Genomic DNA, 20,833 nt, shown 5'->3' on the forward strand with positions numbered 1-20,833 from the left:
CACAATACTGTGTGAAGGGGCACAGGACCCATCTTGTTGGGGTGTGCTTTCTTGCGCAGAACTTTTTTTTTTTTTTTTTTTCTTGACAGGGGTGAGGAGATGATGGTGTGAGGGTGCCGTTGCGCGCGGTTGCCGTAGTTTGTGGTCATTGCCAAAGCAGTATGTCTTAACCGAAATACACGCAGAACAGTCTGTTTTAAGTTGATCTCTTTTTTTTTCTTTTTTTTTTTTACATTGTTCATCTTATCCGAGTATTCATCTGAACAAAGTTCACCTGAATGGAAGTCTACTGTGCATGTTGCATTAGAATACCGCCGAAAATTCTTGCATGTCATTTTGGGGGGCACGGTCGTCAGTGCAATTTTTCCAGTCCTTTCAAGTTCATCCTATGGACTTGCAGATGCTATATTTATTCACCTAATTTGTTCCTGTTGTATGTTCATGGGCAGCTCTGAAAGCAGCACTTAAACCTTTTCCCTTTCCCTTGCCTTTTCCCTTGGAGCTGGAAAATCAAGATTGAGGTGTGCTCAAGTAGAAACATCGAAAGATTTTGTTTGTGAGTTTGTCTGCAAAATAAAGCAAATTTTTGCTGATAGCATTGTGTCCGCCCTCCCTGCGCCACTACAGAACAATGCAAGCAAGCTCCTTCTGGCCATCATGGAGAGTCGTGGGGACAGTGAGAATGCTGAGCGCATTCTCTTCAACATGAGCCCTCGCCAGCTGGTTGAGGTGGCATGCAACGCCTACCACCAGGATGAAGATGAAGAAGAGGACGATGATGATGATGATGATGGTGTTGGGGACAGCAGGGGAGGCAGTGGTGGTGACAGTGTGGGCGTGTCCCCCAAGGAGGTGGGTCACAACATCTACATCCTGTGCCACCAGCTGGCCCAGCACAACCGGGACCTTGCTGGATTGCTGAAGCCGCACGAGAGCTCGGACTGCAAGACAGCACAGGCCCTGCAGTACTATGCCTCGCACACGGCACAGATTGAGGTAAGGCATGTCTGGTCTTTAACCCTTTCAGTGCACCGTTTTTTTTTTTTTTTTGGGGGGGGGGGGGGGGGGGGTGACAAACTCGCAGCGTTAGATTTCTTCCTTTAGTGAACGAATGTGGCGGGTAATGTTTGAGTATGCACAAGACGCAGGGTAACACTGACAACTGTAAATGCACATTTTAGTGTTTTTCAGAGTTGCTAATAATCAAGTTCTGGTACATCAGTAACACAACCAACAGAGCACTCTTTTCAGTACCTCATGACAGTGTAGAAGAGCTTAAAACATGGGCCCAGAAACCTTTGTTACGATCGGCGAACACTACTCGAGTATCTTTTCTTTTTCTTTGCAAATTTGGACTCTGAAGAATCGCAGCTTTAGTCCGCGGTCATGCACAATTGGACATGCATGTGATTGAACCTCAGAGCAGTTGCAAAAAGGCGAAATCTTCTGTAGTGGCCCATACAAAGTAAAAACTGCAGACTTTGAAAAAAAAAGGATAAAAGAGAGGGATAGAACAGTTATGCAACAACCTTTGCATGCTGCTGAAAGCAGTGAGCATCATCTTGGAGAGATGGCTGCACGCAGCACGTGGCCCCTAAACTTGATGCAACACAGCCAACACAATGGAGGAATGATAAAAAGCCTTCTACAAAGTTACAGCAGATGGCAGAGCAACACTCGCAAATGTTTGAATGAGGAATTTTAACTCTTTTGAAACTTGCCCACACACAGAGCTAACGCTGAGCGACCATGCCTTCAGAAAGTAGGGGTGAGCGCAGTTGCTCTGCGATACTCACGACCTCCAGTGACAGACCCAGTGAAAGATTAGTGTGTTTCCTGCTAGCCTGACTCTGGGCGGCGCTGTCTGCAAAGGGGTGGTGCATATGCCTAGTGTCCGTGGAGTCACAAGGGGTTCTGTGCTGAGCCTTCTCCTTGACTTTTTTCACAACTTTGTACTGCAGCCGAAGATTCTCTTGTTAACAGTACTCAAAATTGTTCCATTTTTTTTTTCAGTATTCTTGTTTTATTATTCATAATAAATTATAAGATTATTAAGATTTAATCACTCTTCATTCATCTACCTCTTAATCATACATGCTTAGTGCTTCCCCACAACCTTGCTATAATTTAAGCCATCACTTCTAGCATTTCTCACCAAACCCTGGCCAATTCACCCACATGGGTATGTGCCATGTAAGCAGAGGCAAACAACAACATTAACTGCACAGCTGCAATTAAAACCAGCTCTTGAAGGCTCTACAAATAGGTCCCACACCCCACAAATATGTTGGCTCTTATGGGTAGGTCGGCTCCTTCAATTTCTTATGGCCATTCATGCAAAAGGTCAATAATGAGTATGACAAAGCTTCAAAACAATATTTCCTTTTTTCATGTGATGGTCTTGAATTTTGGTAAAATACATGGTTTTAAAAATGGTTAATGTTCTACTCAGATTTTTATGTGCAGGAAGTATTCGAAATATTTGCTTCAAAATTATTCAAGAAAAATTACTACGTATTTCCACAGGCCCAGACATACAGTGTTCTGCAACTTTATTGGAACCATTTTGAAAAGTTCTCCCGCTTCAACCAGATGCACGTTTGCAGTGAAACCATGCAGAAAGCTTAGGCTTTGTTGACCCTTATGTTGTGTAGTAAGTCTTACAGTGCTACTTACCTGGTTTGGCCATGCATGATGAGAAACCAGAATTGTATGTGATGAGATTGAAGGAGCGAAAGATTCGATTGCCAATTTTTTGGTGAAGGCCAGCGGTGGTGCCTTCTAGCATCATTACGAAAACGTTCCCGCCTGCCTAGGTGCTTTAGAATCGCGGCGCTTTTCTCTAGTGACGCCAGATGGTGCCACAACTGCATTTTGCCGAAAACTCAGCGTTGGCATCTTTTGCTCTTCAATCTCGTCGCAGACGGTTCTGGTTTTTCATTATGTGTAGCCAAACCAGGTAAGCACCATGGTCAAACTTACTACGTAACAAAAGGATCAATAACACGCAAGCTTTGTGCGCGATTTCAGTGAAAATGAGCCTCTGGTTGAGGCGGGAGAATTTTTCAAAACGGGTCCAATAAAGTTGCAGGACACTGTATATATGAACATACCAGCATTCTCACATATCTTTTCCTGTACACTTCTGTGAAGACAAAATAGTTTTGTGGTCCTTTCAAGTTTGTATTGAAAAAGTGTGACTGATTTGCACTGTGTGCCATTGCGGGGTTTTATTTTTAAGGGGACATAAATGCGGCAGTATTTCTTTCATTTATATACTAAATTGGCATTAATGTTTCTTGTTTGGCTTAAGATATGTGTTGATACTGCAGTTAAAAACTAGTCATTATTTGGGCTAGTGTGTTTACAGCATATTATCTTACTGAACAATGCTAATAAGGAGTAAGACATACCATTTCTATTTTCGGTTCGTGCAAGGATTGTGCCACTCCTATAATTTTATTGTTATTTACTGTCAGCCCAAGCAAGGCTGAGTTATAATCTTATACTCTGTCACACGGTCACTTTCGATCCTCATCGAACTCGATCTGCATTGCGGTTTTTAAGAAGGATTGAAGCGTCCCGTGCTACACGGGTGTTTTCAATGAGCATTGAGAAATTTTCCTCGTGAGCGCTTTAGAGCTCACTGATGACGAAGGTGTCGACGACCACTTTCGAGTGTGCTTGAAATTTCAAGAGCGCTTGAGGAAGCAGCTTGAAGTCAAGCAGGATCGAGCTCGATTGCACTTGAAAGTTGCCATGTGACAACCTCGATCTGCATTGAGTTGAATGCAGATCGAGTTCAATGAGAATCGAAACTGTCCGTGTGACAGGGGTAGTAATCTACGAATACTGCTCGCTTTGTGATATTTGATGGAGTGTTTTTTTTCTTCAGATTGTTCGGCATGACCGCACGATGGAGCAGATTGTGTTCCCTGTGCCTCAGATCTGTGAATTTTTGACACGAGAGACCAAGGTGAAAGTGTACAACACAACAGAGCGGGATGAACAAGGCAGTAAGGTGAGTGCCGCCATCTCTTCCTTTGCTTTACTCGTGCAAACACTGCACCTTGACTTCCAGGTGTCGGACTTTTTCGAAAGGACAGAGGACCTGTTCAATGAAATGAAATGGCAGAAGAAACTGCGAGGTAAACATTTTATGCACTTGAGGCTCTGCACCGTAATGAGTGGTACAGGTGTTTTCTGTAAGAGGGTGTTAGTATTCAGGGTGAACCATGATCATCTTCAGGTCAGCCGGTTCTGTACTGGGTGAGCCGGCACATGTCAACATGGAGTACAGTGGCCTTCAACCTGGCTGTGTTGATCAACGTCATTGTGGCAAGCTTCTACCCGTTCGAAGGAGCCAAGGGTATCTGCTACCTGTCCCTTTTTCTTTTATACAACTAGACTAAAATCGAGATTGTGGGTTCCAGTCCCGGTTGTCATTTTGATGAAGGTTAAATGACAAAATGCCAATGTACTGTGTAATGTTGTTGCACATTAAAGAACGCTAGGCAGCTAAAGTCAACCTGGAGCTCTCTACTGTGGTATCGAGGATGTTAAACATTATAAAATATGAGAAGACATAATCATGGGACCTATTTTTATAGGCTTACTAAAATACCTCCAAGATGTTGCTGTTTTTAGAAGAGTTATGTAATGCCAGGAGCCACATTTTTCTATATACTGTATGCATAAGCTGTGCTTAACTTGTTGAATGTGCAGTCTTGATGAGGACCTGTGTAGAAGATTAAAGGTTAAAACTAGCTGTTTTCTCATTAAAGCTTCTGTACCACGGGACTCATGTCCTATCAGGGCTTTTTAACAAGAGACAAGTCCTTTGCCCAGTTTCCAGTAGTGCTCTCTCAACTTGCATGGTGCTTTGTGCAGAATTGGACCCCCGGCTGAGTGGCCTGAGCTGGGCACTGATGCTGGTGTCTCTAGCAGCAGTGGTGCTAGCACCACGGCCATCATCTATGCGAGCATTGTCTTGTGCTTGCATTCTACGTCTCATGTCCTGGCTTGGCTTACAGCCGACGTTGTGGCTACTGGGCACAGTCAATGTGGCTATCAGGTCAGGACCCATCTTTCGCTGGCAGCATCTGTGTTCCTATTTTGTGCTTTTGGCAGATTGCAATTATTTTTCTGTGTTTTTGGATCGCAGCCCTCGTAATTTCACATTTCAACCTACATCTGCGAAACCCAACTTGCATGAAGCACAGCATGTAAAAATATAAATGGGCAAGGTTTAAGCATGGCTTGAAGCTAGTGATACGAGAAAATGCTTCGTTAAGCGTGTTTTTTGCATGGCTTAGCAGGGTTGTACATGTTGTTTATTGTGGTTTTTGAGGAAAGGAAGGCACAGTGTCTGTCTCACTTTTGGATGCACAGCTTCATTTAATTAGGTCAGGGTCACGCCGCCTTTCATTCTGAAAATTTTAGTTTTTTTGTTTGAGTTGGTTTTTTTGTGGCAAGGAAGGGGCAGTACCTGTCTGACTTTTCGGTGGACACCTGTAATTAGTTACGTTATGGTCATTCGGGCCCAGCGAGGTGACATCCAAAGTTGCACCCCGAGTAGTAGCGCTTATGCTCTATAATCGTTCATAGTAATTCTCTGAAAATTGCACTCAAGTTAGAGTGAATTGGACGAGTCAGGCATTGAGCTTGACTCTTGAGCTCAGAGTGTGGTGTCTTTCACGTTGCTTTGGTTCAATTATTAATTTAAACAGCGCGAACAAGAAGACACAGGACAAGATATAAGGAAGCCACAGTACAAGCGCTTGTACTCTGGCTTCCTTATATCTTGTCGTGTGTCTTCTTGCTCGCGCTGTTTATATTAATAATGGATGTTTACCAACTCGCCCAACAAAGTATCTTGGTAAGCTTTGGTTCAAGTTTGTATATCTAAATATGTAAAGAAGTGAATAAAGCCAATATACAAAATTGCATGGAAATTGGAACTGCTGCATTAAGCCGCAATCAGACTATGTGCGCATCCGTCGTAAGTATGGTATTATCGCAGTGCGCATAGCGGCTGGAACTCCCGTTTACATAGCTTGCGACTGCGCATGTTGACACTGGGCCGTTCGGTAAGATGCGTTCCTTATGACCGGCCAATCACCGCTCTCAACATGGCGCCGGTTAGCAAGCGGCTGATAGCAGAGGTCTGGGCTCTTCAAGCTCAAAATGAGATGTGAAAGAAAAGACTGTACACACAAATAAAATACGAAAAAGAACAATGGGTATATTAAAAATTAACCACTCGATTACAAATACACTTCTTCGTTTCGCAGACACACGTTCGCACACAGTTTTCAGACGTTCGCTCACCGTGCTGACGTACCGCACACTCCTTCGCACATTTCTTCACGCGCCCGCTCTCATTGTCAACGCACCGCGCACTCCTGCTCAGTGTCCCGTTATCGCACTCTCTCGCACTAAAACAGGCGTGCGGTCCGCCTGCATCTCTGCTTGCGATTTTATCAGTGCCCCGGAGCGATCTTGGAGACGGGCCAGGGCTTTGACTCAAAGGTCGTATTACTGACTCCAAACAATGAGCCGGGGCGCGCGGCAGGAAACGTCCGCGGAACCTCGTCCCCCCTCTGAGAATATTGTTTTCTTTTTCTCTTTTACGGTGAGCTTCTTTCAAACTTCGACGAGTCCGCGCCAGCTGCGTTCTGCGGCCCGACCACAACATCGCCCCGCATCGGCCTTTTGCTGCAAGCCAACTGTTTCTTACTTGTCAACAGAGCCGAGGGGCTGTGAGAATGCACGGGGACAAAGCGGGCATCCCTCGCCTCCATAACCTCACTTTTCTAAACTAGAGGAAACATTTGCTTGTTAAGAGCTTCTTCGCACATGAATAAACGGATTGAAAAACCACTTTCTGCTTTGACTCAGAGCACTGCCAATTTGCAGCCAGGCATCGTTTGGCACTTCTCTCTGTGCGATTTCAGCTACTGGTAGTAGAGAGCTGGCCTCTGCCGAACTTTCTTTATGAGAAGCTGATAATTCCACAGCGAAGATTCCGCACTGCACATGATCAAGCTGCGGACAGACACAATCACCGACACAACACCAAAACCACCGGCGAGCCGAGACACTGCAGCAGGGTAGGAGCGTTGGATGATTTCGCCTACTAGCTGGTTTGCGCGCAAAATCTGGGAGGACCGGAAGCCCCGTGATCGCAAAGGGAAAACCGAAACGGCTTCGCGCATTGGTCGTGCGTAACAGACATATCTGTGCTAGTCGTAAAAGTTGCGGGTCCTCCGACATTTACGCCCATGCTTGCTGCGGACGTTACGCATCTTACGCTCAATGCGACAGCAGGCTGAACAGACACATTACGTTTTTTGCGCTTACGCTTACGATCCTTACGAACGATACGTGCGTTGCGAACATAGCCTGAACACGGCTTAAGCTGCACTAGTTTTATGAAAGTGGTGTGTAGAAAGTTCATTTATGCAGAAAGCAAATGTGGCTTATAGAATTTCGATGCACAGTTGTTATGTAATTTCAGCATTTAAAACTTTTTTCTATTAAAGGGCAACTCCGGGGGTTTTTTGACATTCGAATATTCTGATAAAATTTTTACTGTAGATTCTCATCTCCGTCCTGACGCATTCTACAAAATTTGGGTGCCGTACAATAATCTGTTCGCTTGCAACAAGACTTTAAAATATGCTGTTTTCATGGCTTAAGTTGAGACTATTTCTGCCGGCAACACTGAGTTTCTGACGTCACAAACAGTATACCGGCGTTACTGTCCACTTCCCGCATGATTATGAAATTGTGAGGCTTATATTGAACTACCTCAGACATTTTATGCCATGATTCATGATTTCCATACTTTATTTTCACCATCCAACGCAAGTACGAGTGTTTCTCTAATACTGAGTGTGACGTCACCATTTCGTCACCTGGGACGTCGTTTCTGGCCGTGAAAGCAGTTTCGGTTTCGATTTGCTGTTTTTTAATTTTAAAAATACTTCTAATTGGAATTTCGAAAAACGGTTTTCTGTGTTCGAGTCAGGACGTGCCGAGGAATCTAATTCAACCAAAAACACAGAATGATGGAAAAACCACCGGAGTTTACCTTTAAGCTCATGAAATACTTGGTAATCACTGGAGGCAGCTTATGCACTGGCATTGCTCTTAGCCATTTAGAGAGATGTAGAATTGTAAAAGTGAATTGGGAAATTTAGGTTTACAATATTTCCAGAGCGGTTTTTAAAAGCATATAATAAGAAAATTGTCACCTTTATTAAAATCTTGCCTTTGTCATTCACCAAATTTTGACCTTTCTCCTTGAGTGCAGTAAATTAATCTCTTAGTGGTAGCATAATGAAACTATTTTATTCCAAAAGCAATATTACTCGCACTTTCAAGTCTTTGCGTGACCTGGCCGCAGTTACGTCTTACCCACGTGACGCTGTGACGTCACACCCTACGTGACACACGGGCTGGCAGGAGCTGCCAACTTGGGTCTCTTGTTTCACAAGGGACGGTTATGTCAGAATCAGCCTGCTAGGACCTTGGCATTCACGTTACCCCTATAGGCCACTAAGGCACGTTCATATGGGTTGGTTAAAGTGAGGCTTTATATGTGGGCTGAGGAAGAAGAACACTCGGTCACCCGCAGCTAATGCTTTCGCTCAATATTTGGTTCAGCAGCATTGAACCCTTGTAATTTTTTGCGTTTCTTATGTATCTGACTGAAAAAGCTGGAGTTGGGACCTGAGCTAAGGCTAATAATATGCTGCACAGCTATGCAACACAGGGGGATCACCATTGCTTTTATTACCTATCGCACATGCTCCACGCATTCACGTATGAATGAGCTAACCTATGCATTAATGTGCACGGCACCTGTTTGCTTTTACAGTACGGTACATCTCGTCAGCATAGTAGGCAACCATGGGACATTTGCACGCAGTCTTGGCCACATGCTGTCGGACATGGAGCTGCTCTACCACGTCTGCCTCTTGGCAGTCTGTGCTCTAGGCCTTGTGGGGCACCCACTCTTCTATAGCGTGCTCCTGTTGGACGTGCTGTACCAGGAGGAGACGCTGCTCAACGTCATCAAGTCTGTGACGCGCAATGGCCGCTCCATCATTCTCACCGCAGTGCTTGCGCTCATCTTGGTGTACCTGTTCTCCATTGTTGCATTTCTGTTCTTCCGTGATGACTTCCTCATCGAAGTTGACAACCGAGCTATCCCGAATGTGCCACAAGGTGAGTGAGCTGGGCAACATGTATTTTTCACTTCGGGGGTCACATTGCCTTTTTCGAATATGTGACGTAGCTTGATTTTGTGCTAGTGGCTTTATTTTTTTCCCTAGAATGAGCGGCATTTCTTGATACTAGTGGGCATCAATGAAAATTTGTCTTTGCTTGCGTAAAATCTGCTACGGCAGGCTTGAGAATATGCTAGTATAGGAAAAGTTTTAGAATAGATAAGATGAGCACAAAGTGAGGAAACAAGCATGAGAGTACTGCAGTGCTCATCCTGTTGTGTTTGTTTCCTCTCTTTGCCGTTGTCTTTTTCATGCTGCAAACTTTTCTAATATGGTCAGCACCAACTAGCCCAATGATTAGTACTTAACATGTGCTGTTAAGCAGGTTGGGTTGGCATATTTTTTTATGTAAACATGTGCCAGAAAGGAAAAACAGATGTGTCACACATCTCTCATCTCACTGTGCAGTTTCCCTTTTCAATGCTCTTTTGTATAAATTATTCAAGGTGCTATAAACCTGAAAGTAAAGAGAGTCTAGCTTAGTAGAATATGGGTTTCAAGAATATCAGAATATCAGTAGCGCCTGTCCTGTTGTTTCCGTGTCCCTTCTTTGTCTTCGTTCCTTTCGCGCTGTCCTCAGAATCATCAGCTATGAACCAACTAGCCCAAGCCAAAGTACTTCTTATATCAGTGTGTGGGGTCCTTCAGAATTACTAAGCTTTGCTAAGAAATAAACTTGTGCAAATATGAATTACCAATTGCAGCTCACCATGCTCACTTTTGTATGACAAATTGTGATTTTATGATGAGCATGCTCATTGGCTTTGGCATGCAAGTTGAATACTAAAAGGAAAAGCTAAAGGGGGACGCATGCAGGTGGGGGAAATAATGCTCAAGTTGTGTCGTCACATGCTGCAGGCCCACTCACGGTGCAAGTGGTGCAGGCTGCATCACTGATTTGACTGAAGTATGAGCCGTTTATCAATTGAATTCCGAGTTTTTTGCCCAGAATAGACAGGTTATTGTCATACCAAGATACTTTGTTGGGCGAGTTGGTACTTATTCATTATTGATTTAAACAGCGTGAACACGAAGACAAAGGACAAGATAAAAGAAAGCCACAGTACAAGCGCTGACTCACAACTACGCCTAAGCCCTTTACTCCAAGGCCCAGATAAAAACGAACATGAAGAAAGCGAAACAATCACGTGAAACAACCCCTGGGTTCACCTGCTGCACAAAAAGTCACTCAAAAAACACCTCTTTGCTTGAAAGAGCAAGAGAAGTCTTGCTGACACACTTATTGTCCGTTGAAATAAAATATGATTCCACTATCTCTCTCATGTTTTATTTCAGCGGACAATAAGTGTGTCACCAAGACTTCCCTTGCTCTTTCAAGCAAAGATGTGTCTTTTTTGAGTGACTTTTTGTGCAGCAGGTGAACCCAAGGGTTGTTTCACGTGATTGTTTCATTTTCTTCATGTTCGTTTCCACTATCTCTCTCAATCCTCCAAGGTAGGCTGCAGCAGTATGTGAATCGGGAGCTTCCAGACGTGCAAGCTGGGTTTCGCAAGGGCAGAGGAACTAGAGATCAGATTGCCGACCTTCGCTGGATCATGGAAAAAGCAAGAGAGTTCCAGAAACCCATCTACTTCTGCTTTATTGATTATATGAAAGCGTTTGACTGCGTAGGTCACAGCAGATTGTGGCAAGCTCTCCAAGAGATGGGAGTTCCAATTCACCTCATCTGTCTCCTCACGAATCGTATGAAGGGCAAGAGGCCACAGTCAGAACTGGGCATGGTCTTACTGATTGGTTTCCGATTGAGAAAGGAGTGAGACAAGGCTGCATACCGTCGCCCTGCCTATTTAATCTATATGCAGAGTGCATCATGAGGAAGGCCGCTCTGGACGAGTCTTCAGATGGAGTGAAGATTGCTGGAAAACGTATTAACAACCTTAGATATGCGGATGATACCACTTTAATGGCAGAAAGTGAAGTGGAACTCAAGAGTCTTCTGATGCGCGTACAAGAAGAGAGTGAGAAGTATAGGCTTAAACTGAACATTAAAAAGACAAAAGATCATGTCTTCTTGCTCTATCAAGTCCTGGAGCATCAAGGGACAAGAAGTGGAAGCCGTGACAAATTTTCTCTTCTTGGGCTCCAATATTACCCCAGAAGGAGATTGCAGCCATGAAATTAGGAGACGCCTGCTTCTGGGAAAGAGAGCCATGACCAGCCTTGACCGCCTACTAAAGAGCAAAGACATTACACTGCCAACCAAGATTCGTATAACTCGTGCTATGGTCTTTCCAGTTGTGATGTATGGATGCGAGAGTAGGACTGTGAAGAAGGTTGACCACCGAAGAATTGACGCGTTTGAATTGTGGTGCTGGCAGAGACTCTTGAGAGTTCCTTGGGTGGCCAGAAGATCAAATCAGTCGATATTGTCGACCATAAACCCTGACTGCTCATTGGAGGGTCAAATTCTAAAGTTAAAGCTCAGCTACTTTGGTCATCTGATGAGAAGAGAGGAGTCACTGGAGAAAGATTTGATGTTGGGAAAGGTTGAGGGTCACCGGAGAAGGGGGGGTTGGCAGCGAACGCGATGGTCAGATGGCATCCTCGAGACGCTGCAGATGAAGTTATGTGATGTTAGGAAGATAGTGAGAGACCGGAAAGCGTGGCGTGATATGGTCCATAGGGTCACGAAGGGTCGGACACGACTGAACTACTGAACTGAACTGAACTGAACTGAACTGAACTGATCTCTCTTGTCATCTTTTCTTTGTGGCGATACAAACTCGCCGCAAAGAAAAGATGACGAGAGAGATAGTGGAATCATATTTTATTTCAACGGACAATAAGTGTGTTAGCAAGACTTCTCTTGCTCTTTCAAGCAAAGAGGTGTCTTTTTTGAGTGACTTTTTGTGCAGCAGGTGAACCCAGGGGTTGTTTCACGTGATTGTTTCATTTTCTTCATGTTCGTTTTTATCTGGGCCTTGGAGTAAAGGGCTTAGGCATAGTTGTGAGTCAGGGCTTGTACTGTGGCTTTCATTTATCTTGTCCTTTGTCTTCATGTTTGCGCTGTTTAAATTAATAACAGCTTACTGTGCTGAATATTGCTACGAGCTTGATAATCTATATTATGGGAATGAAATTCTCAAAATTGGAATCTGGTTTATTTAAGGCTCATAAAGGAGGTATGTTACTCAGATTGTGGGGCTTTTAGTGTAGCCCTGCACTCACAGCCGCACTAATCAGCTAATTTGGACTATACCTGTGGCCAAAGAGCAACACACTGAGGAATAGTCCGCAGGCAAACTGTCTGCTGGCATCTCCCAATTAGATGAACTTCCTTGATCGTACACTGGCAGCATATATGCACAAGACAGGCTTATGTTACCTGGGGCGGCAGTGGCTCTTGAGTATGTGTGTATCCGGTTGCATCAGTAGTGCCTTGCCCCAGACTCGCTGCTCTCCGTGCAGCTACTACAGACGAGAAAAAGGGCAAGCATCCGCTTTGCGACACTGGTGTCTCTCTTCCGCATTCTTTGCAGCTGCTTGAACGGAGGCCAAAAGGGAATTGTTGTGGCGGATCAGAAAAGATGGCAGGAGAGTAGGGTTGCTCTCTCCTGTGGGTGCGGGGTAAGGCAAATCTCCATGCCCTCCATCTCTCGATCATGGCCTAAAACCTCTAGAAAAGCTGGAAGCACCCACAATTTGCTCTATGCTGAATTTTCTAGATTCTCCATTGCCTACTTTTGGTGCACATACCACGGTTTTAGAGTTTCAGATTTTATTGACCCATTTCCCAGCTTTGGACCGTTATCATCGTCATCATTGGCATTGACCCCATTGTCAGCACCTGCATATGGTTAAATGAGAGGGAAACCCCTTTTAAGACAGAAGGGGATGAGGGAAAGTTGGAGAGAGAGGGTGGGAGTTCGTGGTTGGGGAAGTTATAGCGAGTGTGGCAAAATGCGTTGTCAGATGGTGGATGCCATGATAAGAATCAAGAGGGTGGCTACCATGGAAGGAGGAGGTTCTGGCAAAGGTGGAGGATTGCACAATCTGAAGGTGATATCATGGGAAAAGCTATGAGGGGGGCTGCCGTGTAAGAAGGAGGTTATCATGAGTGTGGAAGAGTGAGCAACCTGAAGGTGGTGCCACTGAAAATCCTAGGTGTCTATGATGCACCGAAAAGGTGTGGCAGAAGCAGAGCAATGCGCAACTGGGGGTGGCTGCCATGGGAACAAACTTGCTTACCATGGAAGGCAGTCGTCGTAGTGAAAGTGGGAGAATACAGAAGACACATTGACTGATGTGTTCAGACGGATGTAATTGTTATTGTCACTGCTGCAAGCGATATTTTGAAAAATGATTATTGCAGATTATCACTGCTGTCCTGGTGAGTCTGAATTCACCTCCAGCTGGCTTTGTGAGGAAATGAACATGTCTGTAAAAAATTCTTCGCTTTCTCATCATAGCTAATGCTCAAACATTCACATTACATTTTTTTAATCGTCCTATTATTTATTTTCTTAGTGTTCACTGACTGGCCGCAGCAGTCATTAAAGACACGTGTTATGAAATATAAAAGGGCAACGACAGCAACGAAACATTGAAAGCAATATTTATTTGGCGGTTGGTTTTTCTTAGGCTGCCTGAATACGTAATAATAGTGTAAAATGACCTTTTGATTAAGTTGGTTCAACGTTTTGGCCACTTTCTCCATCACAAGATGTTATACAGTGTGTGTCAGACCTGGTATTGCCTTTAACACTTATCCATCTGCATTTTGCTTTGCCTTTTCTGTGTATGCATTTACAGTGCGGGCGTTTTATTCAACATGCCTTCTTGCAATTAATTATTTGTGATTTTGGTGTCTGTCTGCTCGCCAAAATCCTTTCTGATGAGAGCACTTTCTTATGTTGCAGTTTTGTCTGAAGTGGTTAGGGCAGCGCCATAATCACGAAGGATCAAACAGTAAGGCAAGCACACATTACACACAGCTGAAATGAGTGGTTTAATGAATATTCTTTAACACATTGGTTTGGACGGAGCTTCCTAATTAAATAAATAGGCAGACCAGGGGCCAGAATTCTATCCACCGGCATGAACCTGTGGAAGGGCCAGCTGAACGGCGCCAAATGGAAAAATAGTGCAAGGTTGTGCTTAGGAGGTCACAATTTAGAGAGGGTGTGGGGGTTTGCCTTTCTCTGTGACTGTCATAGGCAGTGAACCTTCTTTCTAGCCCTCTCACATGACTCATTGCCACTCTTCCACTCCCGATCCCCTTTGAGTAGTGGCAGAGAATGCAGAGGAGAGGTCCCACCTTCATCCTCTCATCCATGGTGGCTGTGCAGGCAGCAGAAAGCCTGAAGTGAGACACTGGAGTGACCAGATGCAGCCACAAGTGGTAGCCATCGTGGCTGTTAGGTGGCACATCAGCCTGTCTTTTGCCTGCCTGCTGCCTGTGAAGGACCGAGGAAGGCCCCATTAATAGTTGCCTGCGGGTGATTCCTTAGTGTGCCGATAAGCTTCATGGCCTCAGCTTTGTGTAGTCTGGGCTAGGTGAGTGGTTTTAGCTGTGAGTACAGGGCTCCAGCCAAAGTTCAGGATAACTAAAATGTGCTTTGCAAGCTTTTAAAAAACCATGCTTGATCTAACTAGGGATGGCAAGGTAACACACTTAAAAATGAAGTGTTACCATTTTATATTCCTTGTAGGGTGCTTTTGTAACATTGGGAAAGAAAGAAACAATTCCAGGCAACTTGTGCATTTTAAGGTAATTATAGCACACCTCCACTCTGCAAATGGTGAGAGGGTGTGCATAATGCTGAATGCCCTTTGCTCTTGCTTGTGACTCCCATGGAGTGGCAAGCGTGCAGTGCCTCATTCACTCTGCATGGATGGGATGTCGTGAGCTGCATGCATTCTTTTATGCCTTAACAGCAAGATGTACAGTCTATATCATCCATTGAGTAGAGCGCTTCAGTGGTGCACTTCCCCGTTTGAAAACCCCATGCGATCGCAGCGTCTAGCTCTTAGAAACAAGCAGGATAGGCATGAACACTTTGTTCAAGCGCTGTACACAAATGTGACTCAAACAGCATGGACAAATGTGCCTTTGTACACTATTTTCAAGGTCCTGCCACTGTGGTGGATGAGTCATCTTCCTGCTTCTACGGGCACTGTGTTGCACAACAAATTCTGTTCATACACCTAAAGCTTCTGCCACAGCTCCTGTGCACTTAGTCTCAATTGAGTGCTGTGGCAATTTACACTTGAACGTGAGATGGTGCAGTTTTGTCTCATGCCTGTAACGCTTCCTGTGGTAAACTAAGTTGCAGGCCCAGAAGGCGACCCACCCTGCCTCGAAGGCTTTTGTGATGCGTCAGATCGACCCAACAGCAGTGAAAAAGACGAGGGTGGGTCAGACGATGACACGACGACTGAGCGAGCTTGTGACTCACTGATAATGTGCATAATCACCACCATGAATCATGGCTTGCGCAACGGTGGAGGCATTGGAGACATTCTACGGCCACCTAGCGCCAAGGTGTGTTCTTTGATGTTCACATTCACTGCTCTTGTTCGTAAACATCGCAGGCGGATCATTTGAAAAGCATTGTCTATGTGTTACAGTTCTTCAGGGTAAGCAAAAGTGTACTGAATGCGCAGTGTAAAGGGAAGGAGGGGATTGTAACAACAGGATAGTTGTCTTTGCATGTCTATGTCCCTAGTTACTGGTAATGCATGAAGCAGAAATTAATCAGAAAAAGAAAATGCTTAGTATGTATATATAATGTGCAGATTTGTGTTTGACTATGACAGAGTGTTTATTCCCTCGCTGACTCCTCTCTGCTTGCAGTCTTGGAAAGGGTGATAAGGTTGCAGTTTGGGCTAGTTGAACAATATTGATGAAAATTTCTAGTGCACACAGCAAGACAGAGGTCAGTGCCTTGCATAGTGGTTAGAGCACTCGTCTCGCATGCGGAAGGTGCAGCTTTCAATCCTGAGTACTGCCAGGCAATGACCGGTTACATAATGGGTACAAATATTGTCTTGGCCTGATGCTTGGTCTTCTTTGGGGTGAAATGCTAGGGAAAGGGGCCACCCACACACATCCACGAATGCCAAGTTTTTAACTGCTACAGTCAGACTCCTATATATTCAACTCAAAGGGGACTGTGAAATAGTTCAATATATATAAATTTAGGAATATTAAAACTGGCAGCAGATAAGCTGATCTGTAACTTAGAAGCAAGAATATATATTGCACCTGTTCTAGTGGTAATAACCCGTTTTGCATCGAAGCCACAGTGTGTGTTCATTGGGAACTAGCCACTGCCTATTTAAGACCTCCAATCCCTTTACTAGTGCAGTGCATTTGGAATAACTCTCATGAAAATTAAGGTACAGTCGATAGTTGCACGGCATTTGGCAGTGAAGCACTCGAGGCAAGGGCAACTGCTAGGCTTTAGTTAGGTTGGCTGCTCTGTATGACAGTGACCTGTTGTAGGAAATAACTATGATTGATTGAAGGCCGCCCCCAGGAATATGTATCAGCAGCACAAGCACTAAAACTAGCCCGGTAGGTCATGTTACCCTCAGGCACACTCCTTATTCAGCTCTTAATAGTATGGATGCCAAATTTTAGTTGCATGTTTTCTTCTTGTTAATGACGTATAAGACATTACAGTACATGCATCACCACGTGGTGTTCGCCTATGATGGGTGAATAATGCATAATTTAATTTTTTCCCTGTTTTGGTTTCGGTTCCAACTGTTGAGCGATGGCTCTGACATCAATATTCCTTGTAGGCCATGTGGGGTATTAAAACACTGCGATATAATTGCTCCTTCTTTGTTTCTATTCACTGTGACACCAAAACCAGCCTGTCTCAAGAACAGGAGTGACAAGTGAAGCAGCAGCAAGTTTGTCGCAGTTTTTTTTCATCGATCAGCTGACATATATGAAAAATTGATATTGTAGCTATCGTTTAGTTGTTTTAATCGAAACAGAAACAGGTGAGTGAAAACATTTAATTAAATAATTTAATAGTCATAGGCAAATACCATGTAGTGATGAGTGTAAAGTAATGCCTTATGCATCATTACATAGAACAAAACTTGCAACCAAAAATTAGGTGTCTATGGACCATTTATAAAACTATGGAAGTCATCATCTCTGAAAAGCGCACATGCCTTCACCATGGCAGTCAAACCTGTTTTGGGGGCAGAAATTAAATGCAGTATTGGAGACATCTATGGTGACGATAATGGCGTGCCTATTCCCTGAACTCCTCCGCCTTTCGTTGCTGTCATGGCACTCATTCACCTTCACTGCATTCCTTTTGTAAAGGAGAGGTTCACCAGGATTGTGCAGGATATAAGGTAACAAATACAAGTATTCAGCGCTGTACCTAACACCTGCCCCATCGGCCAGCCGTGTTGCCATGGTAAATGAGCTTCTTCGGTGCAGGAAAGCTGACTTATAGAATTTTGAAAGGATCTATACTCTATTATAATAGTTTCATAGTGCTAGAGCTGCGAGCTGGTGCCCAAGGCCACACAGCTGATTCGTCTCTGCACATTAAAAGCATTTGAAGAGCACTGTTAGGACAAGTGCCACTTACAGAAATGTAGCATGCAGTTTTATCTATCCAATGAATGGCAAAATCAGAGTTGGCATCTTGGGCAACTTTCATATACTTTTACATAGGAATATTAATGGTAAATTTGTTTGATGCAGCCAATAGATCGAAATATGCAGGTTCGATATATCCAGGCTCAACTGTAATAGTTTCTTGTGTAAATAAAGCCTGCGAGAGCATCGAGTAAAGAAACTGTGAAAAAAAAAATGACTTTCAGCACGTTAGAGTATTTACCATCGACTTGTGGGCTGCATTCTTTTCTGGCATTGAAAGGATGACAGATTTATTTATTGGACTGTACAACTTTTCAATAAGACACTTTTTTTGTGCACCTCTATTATTTCTCCTGTAAGCTTGTCATAACTCTTGGAGAGAACATTCTTTTCCTGTTTTAATGAACCCTACGGCAGTAGGCGAGTGGTTAGGGCACTTAAATGCTGATATCGAGGAAGCAGAATCAAATGCACTGTGCGATATGAGTGCATGGTAAAGAACCTCAAATAAACGAAATTCTGGAGCTCTCCACTACGACGTCTTTAATAGCCATTGCCACTTTGGGACGTTAAACCCTTCAAACCTGTAAACATATCTTGCTTGAGTGAATATTTGTGTGGATTCTGATTGCAAACACTGGACATAAATGTGTCCTTTGCCAGCATTGAAGGAGCAGATCAAGTGATCAAGATTGAGCATTATGAGGAAAAGACAGTACATTGCTATGCTGCTCCTGCATGCTTGAAACATCCCCTGTTTATTTCGCTGGCAAGTTTATCTGGTGGGTGGTCAGTGCTCACATTGTAGCGAGCTTGGAATATTGCTGCTGGGGAAAAATGAAAAACCGATAAAGTCATACATTTTTTACTTAGCCGCAGTGAAACGGGAGAAAGGCACTTATGTCCGTTTCCTTCAGTTTTAATTGAAATAATAAAATTCATACTTCAAAAATTTCAGTGTTTTTTACAACTGTGTCTATAATCTCAAATGAAAGGATACTATATTGTTACTGCAAGGCAATGGAAACAGAACGACATGATGCATGATGATGTCATGATTTAATGAATAGGGTCATAAGAATGAGTTGGGAGGATGGCAAGGTTGGCTGTGTTCTGGCAGACTTTGGAGCAGCTGTGTAGTGTGGAGCAGGAACATGTAGCCGATGACCAAGGCATCTCCAGCACAGATGGTGATGGCGATTTAATTCATAGCTGCAGGTATCTCATGCCCCTGCCTGCATTGTCTTGTTGGTCTGTGATGTATTGGGAGAGACAACCTCGGCCAAGTGGCGCTATGCCGCTCTGTGCGCCAGCGGCCTCCATGGAGACTCCGGCAAAATTTCCGCACAGTACAGACACAGCTGTGTGATATGCTTCGCACTGCATTCGAACGCGTATTTAAGTGATTCTCCTCAAGGTGACTGCATCCTTCCTTTCTTTGAGAGATATCAGGGCTTCCGCATTACTCTTTACTCTCCTACACCTTAAAAACACAAGAGGTGCCGCCTCTGGTCCCCTAAACTATCTCTCGTATGCCTCTCTCCTTTAAGCAGTAATTCTTCATATATATATATTTTTTTTTCTCAGAGCCTCGCCCTAAGCGATTTTTGAAAACAATGTCCGTGGCTCGTTTTTCAGGACTTGAAGCGGCGTGCAGTCATTACAGTCAATCAGCTTATCATAACTCCTCGCTTTCGAAAGTACCAATAAAATTTATGCTTCCAACCAGCCTCTTTGTCAGCCGAGGAACCGAAAAATTCAGAAATGAGAAGCCCCAATGGAGAAAAGTGCAGGCTTAGTGCATGTCTCTACGCGACTTTCTCTTCCTCCTTCTCCTGTTCCGTGTGCGCGTGCGGCGGTGCCTGGCATGCGCTACTGCGCGGGCGAGTTGCACAAGGTCCGCGGTCAGCTGTGCACTGCGCAGCCATGGCTGCTCGTAGGTAGTGCCGCTTCTCTCCGCTCCGTCAGAAATAGACTGCTGCCATCACGGAGGAAATTCCAGCTTAGGTTCCCTATATCACACACTTGGTATACGAAGTGCCGTTCTGCCCTGCAGTGGTGGTGTAATGGTTAGGGCGCTCTACTGCTGTACCCAAGGATGCGGGATTGAATCCCGGCCACGGCAGCGGCTTTTCGATGGATGCTAAAAGCAAGGCATGTGCTGTGCACGTCAAGAACCCCAGGTGGTCGAAATTTCTGGAGCCTTTCACTAGGCCATCTCTCATAACCGGAGTCACTTTGGGAACCAAACCAAAGCTGCTCTTCTGCGCATTCACTACGACCATTTGACAGTGAAGCAGAGAGTCAAGTGCAGTTACATCATGTGTGTGAGAATAGCATGGCAGGCAGTACTTATGCTGTTGTGAGCTTTATGCACATTCTCACTCACACTCCTTATGCTGCATCATGTGATGCTAAACTACTGGTTAGTTGATGCCTGTGTGTAGTGTATTGAAGAAATTCATCAGCTGTACATTTTCTCAAATTGTTTTTTTTATATCACACAGCAGTACAATGGCATACAGAAGCTATCAATCATATCATATTATATATTATGTAGCATCGTATATTTCTGTATACTAGAGGCGCAGCCAGTTTATGTGTAGTTTATTACATTAGCCTGCAATTTGTATGCCTTTTAAAAATTATAATGGACACTTAAGCTCTGCCTTTAAGGGTATGACGTGAGAGCGTAGGCTATCAACCAACAAATATTAAGCACCACTTCAACCAAGCTCCCGCAGGGGGCACCTGTTAAAGCAGGTGTTTGCGTGTACTGTGCGACACCACGGACCCCAGCACCCACGCTTAGCCGTGCGTGGCATCGCCGTGTCTGGGGAAAAGGGGATCCTGGTGGTTGAGCCGATGCCGAGTGTTTGGACCTTTATGGCCCCTCGGCGGAGGCAACACACCACTTTGGCCCACGCTTCCCATAGACGGT

General features: G+C 44.4%; 1 protein-coding gene across 5 annotated transcripts in view; it reads left to right on the forward strand.

Moving 5' to 3' along the window:
• Positions 1–20,833, forward strand: part of Itpr (Inositol 1,4,5,-trisphosphate receptor) — a 127,269-nt gene that overhangs the window by 95,147 nt on the left and 11,289 nt on the right. For 3 of the 5 annotated variants that reach the window (XM_084581514.1, XM_084581338.1, XM_084581385.1), the window contains 7 exons: positions 628–996; positions 3,896–4,021; positions 4,082–4,148; positions 4,250–4,369; positions 4,891–5,074; positions 8,885–9,234; positions 15,587–15,801. In XM_084581514.1, coding sequence (XP_084437640.1) covers positions 628–996; positions 3,896–4,021; positions 4,082–4,148; positions 4,250–4,369; positions 4,891–5,074; positions 8,885–9,234; positions 15,587–15,801 — 1,431 coding nt within the window. The remainder of the gene's footprint in view (positions 1–627; positions 997–3,895; positions 4,022–4,081; positions 4,149–4,249; positions 4,370–4,890; positions 5,075–8,884; positions 9,235–15,586; positions 15,802–20,833) is intronic. The other 2 variants (XM_084581430.1, XM_084581473.1) reach the window with 2 other exon arrangements.

Source organism: Amblyomma maculatum, chromosome 1 (assembly GCF_055883805.1).
Source record: "Amblyomma maculatum isolate TAMU_Amacu chromosome 1, ASM5588380v1, whole genome shotgun sequence".
Lineage (NCBI taxonomy): Eukaryota > Metazoa > Arthropoda > Arachnida > Ixodida > Ixodidae > Amblyomma > Amblyomma maculatum.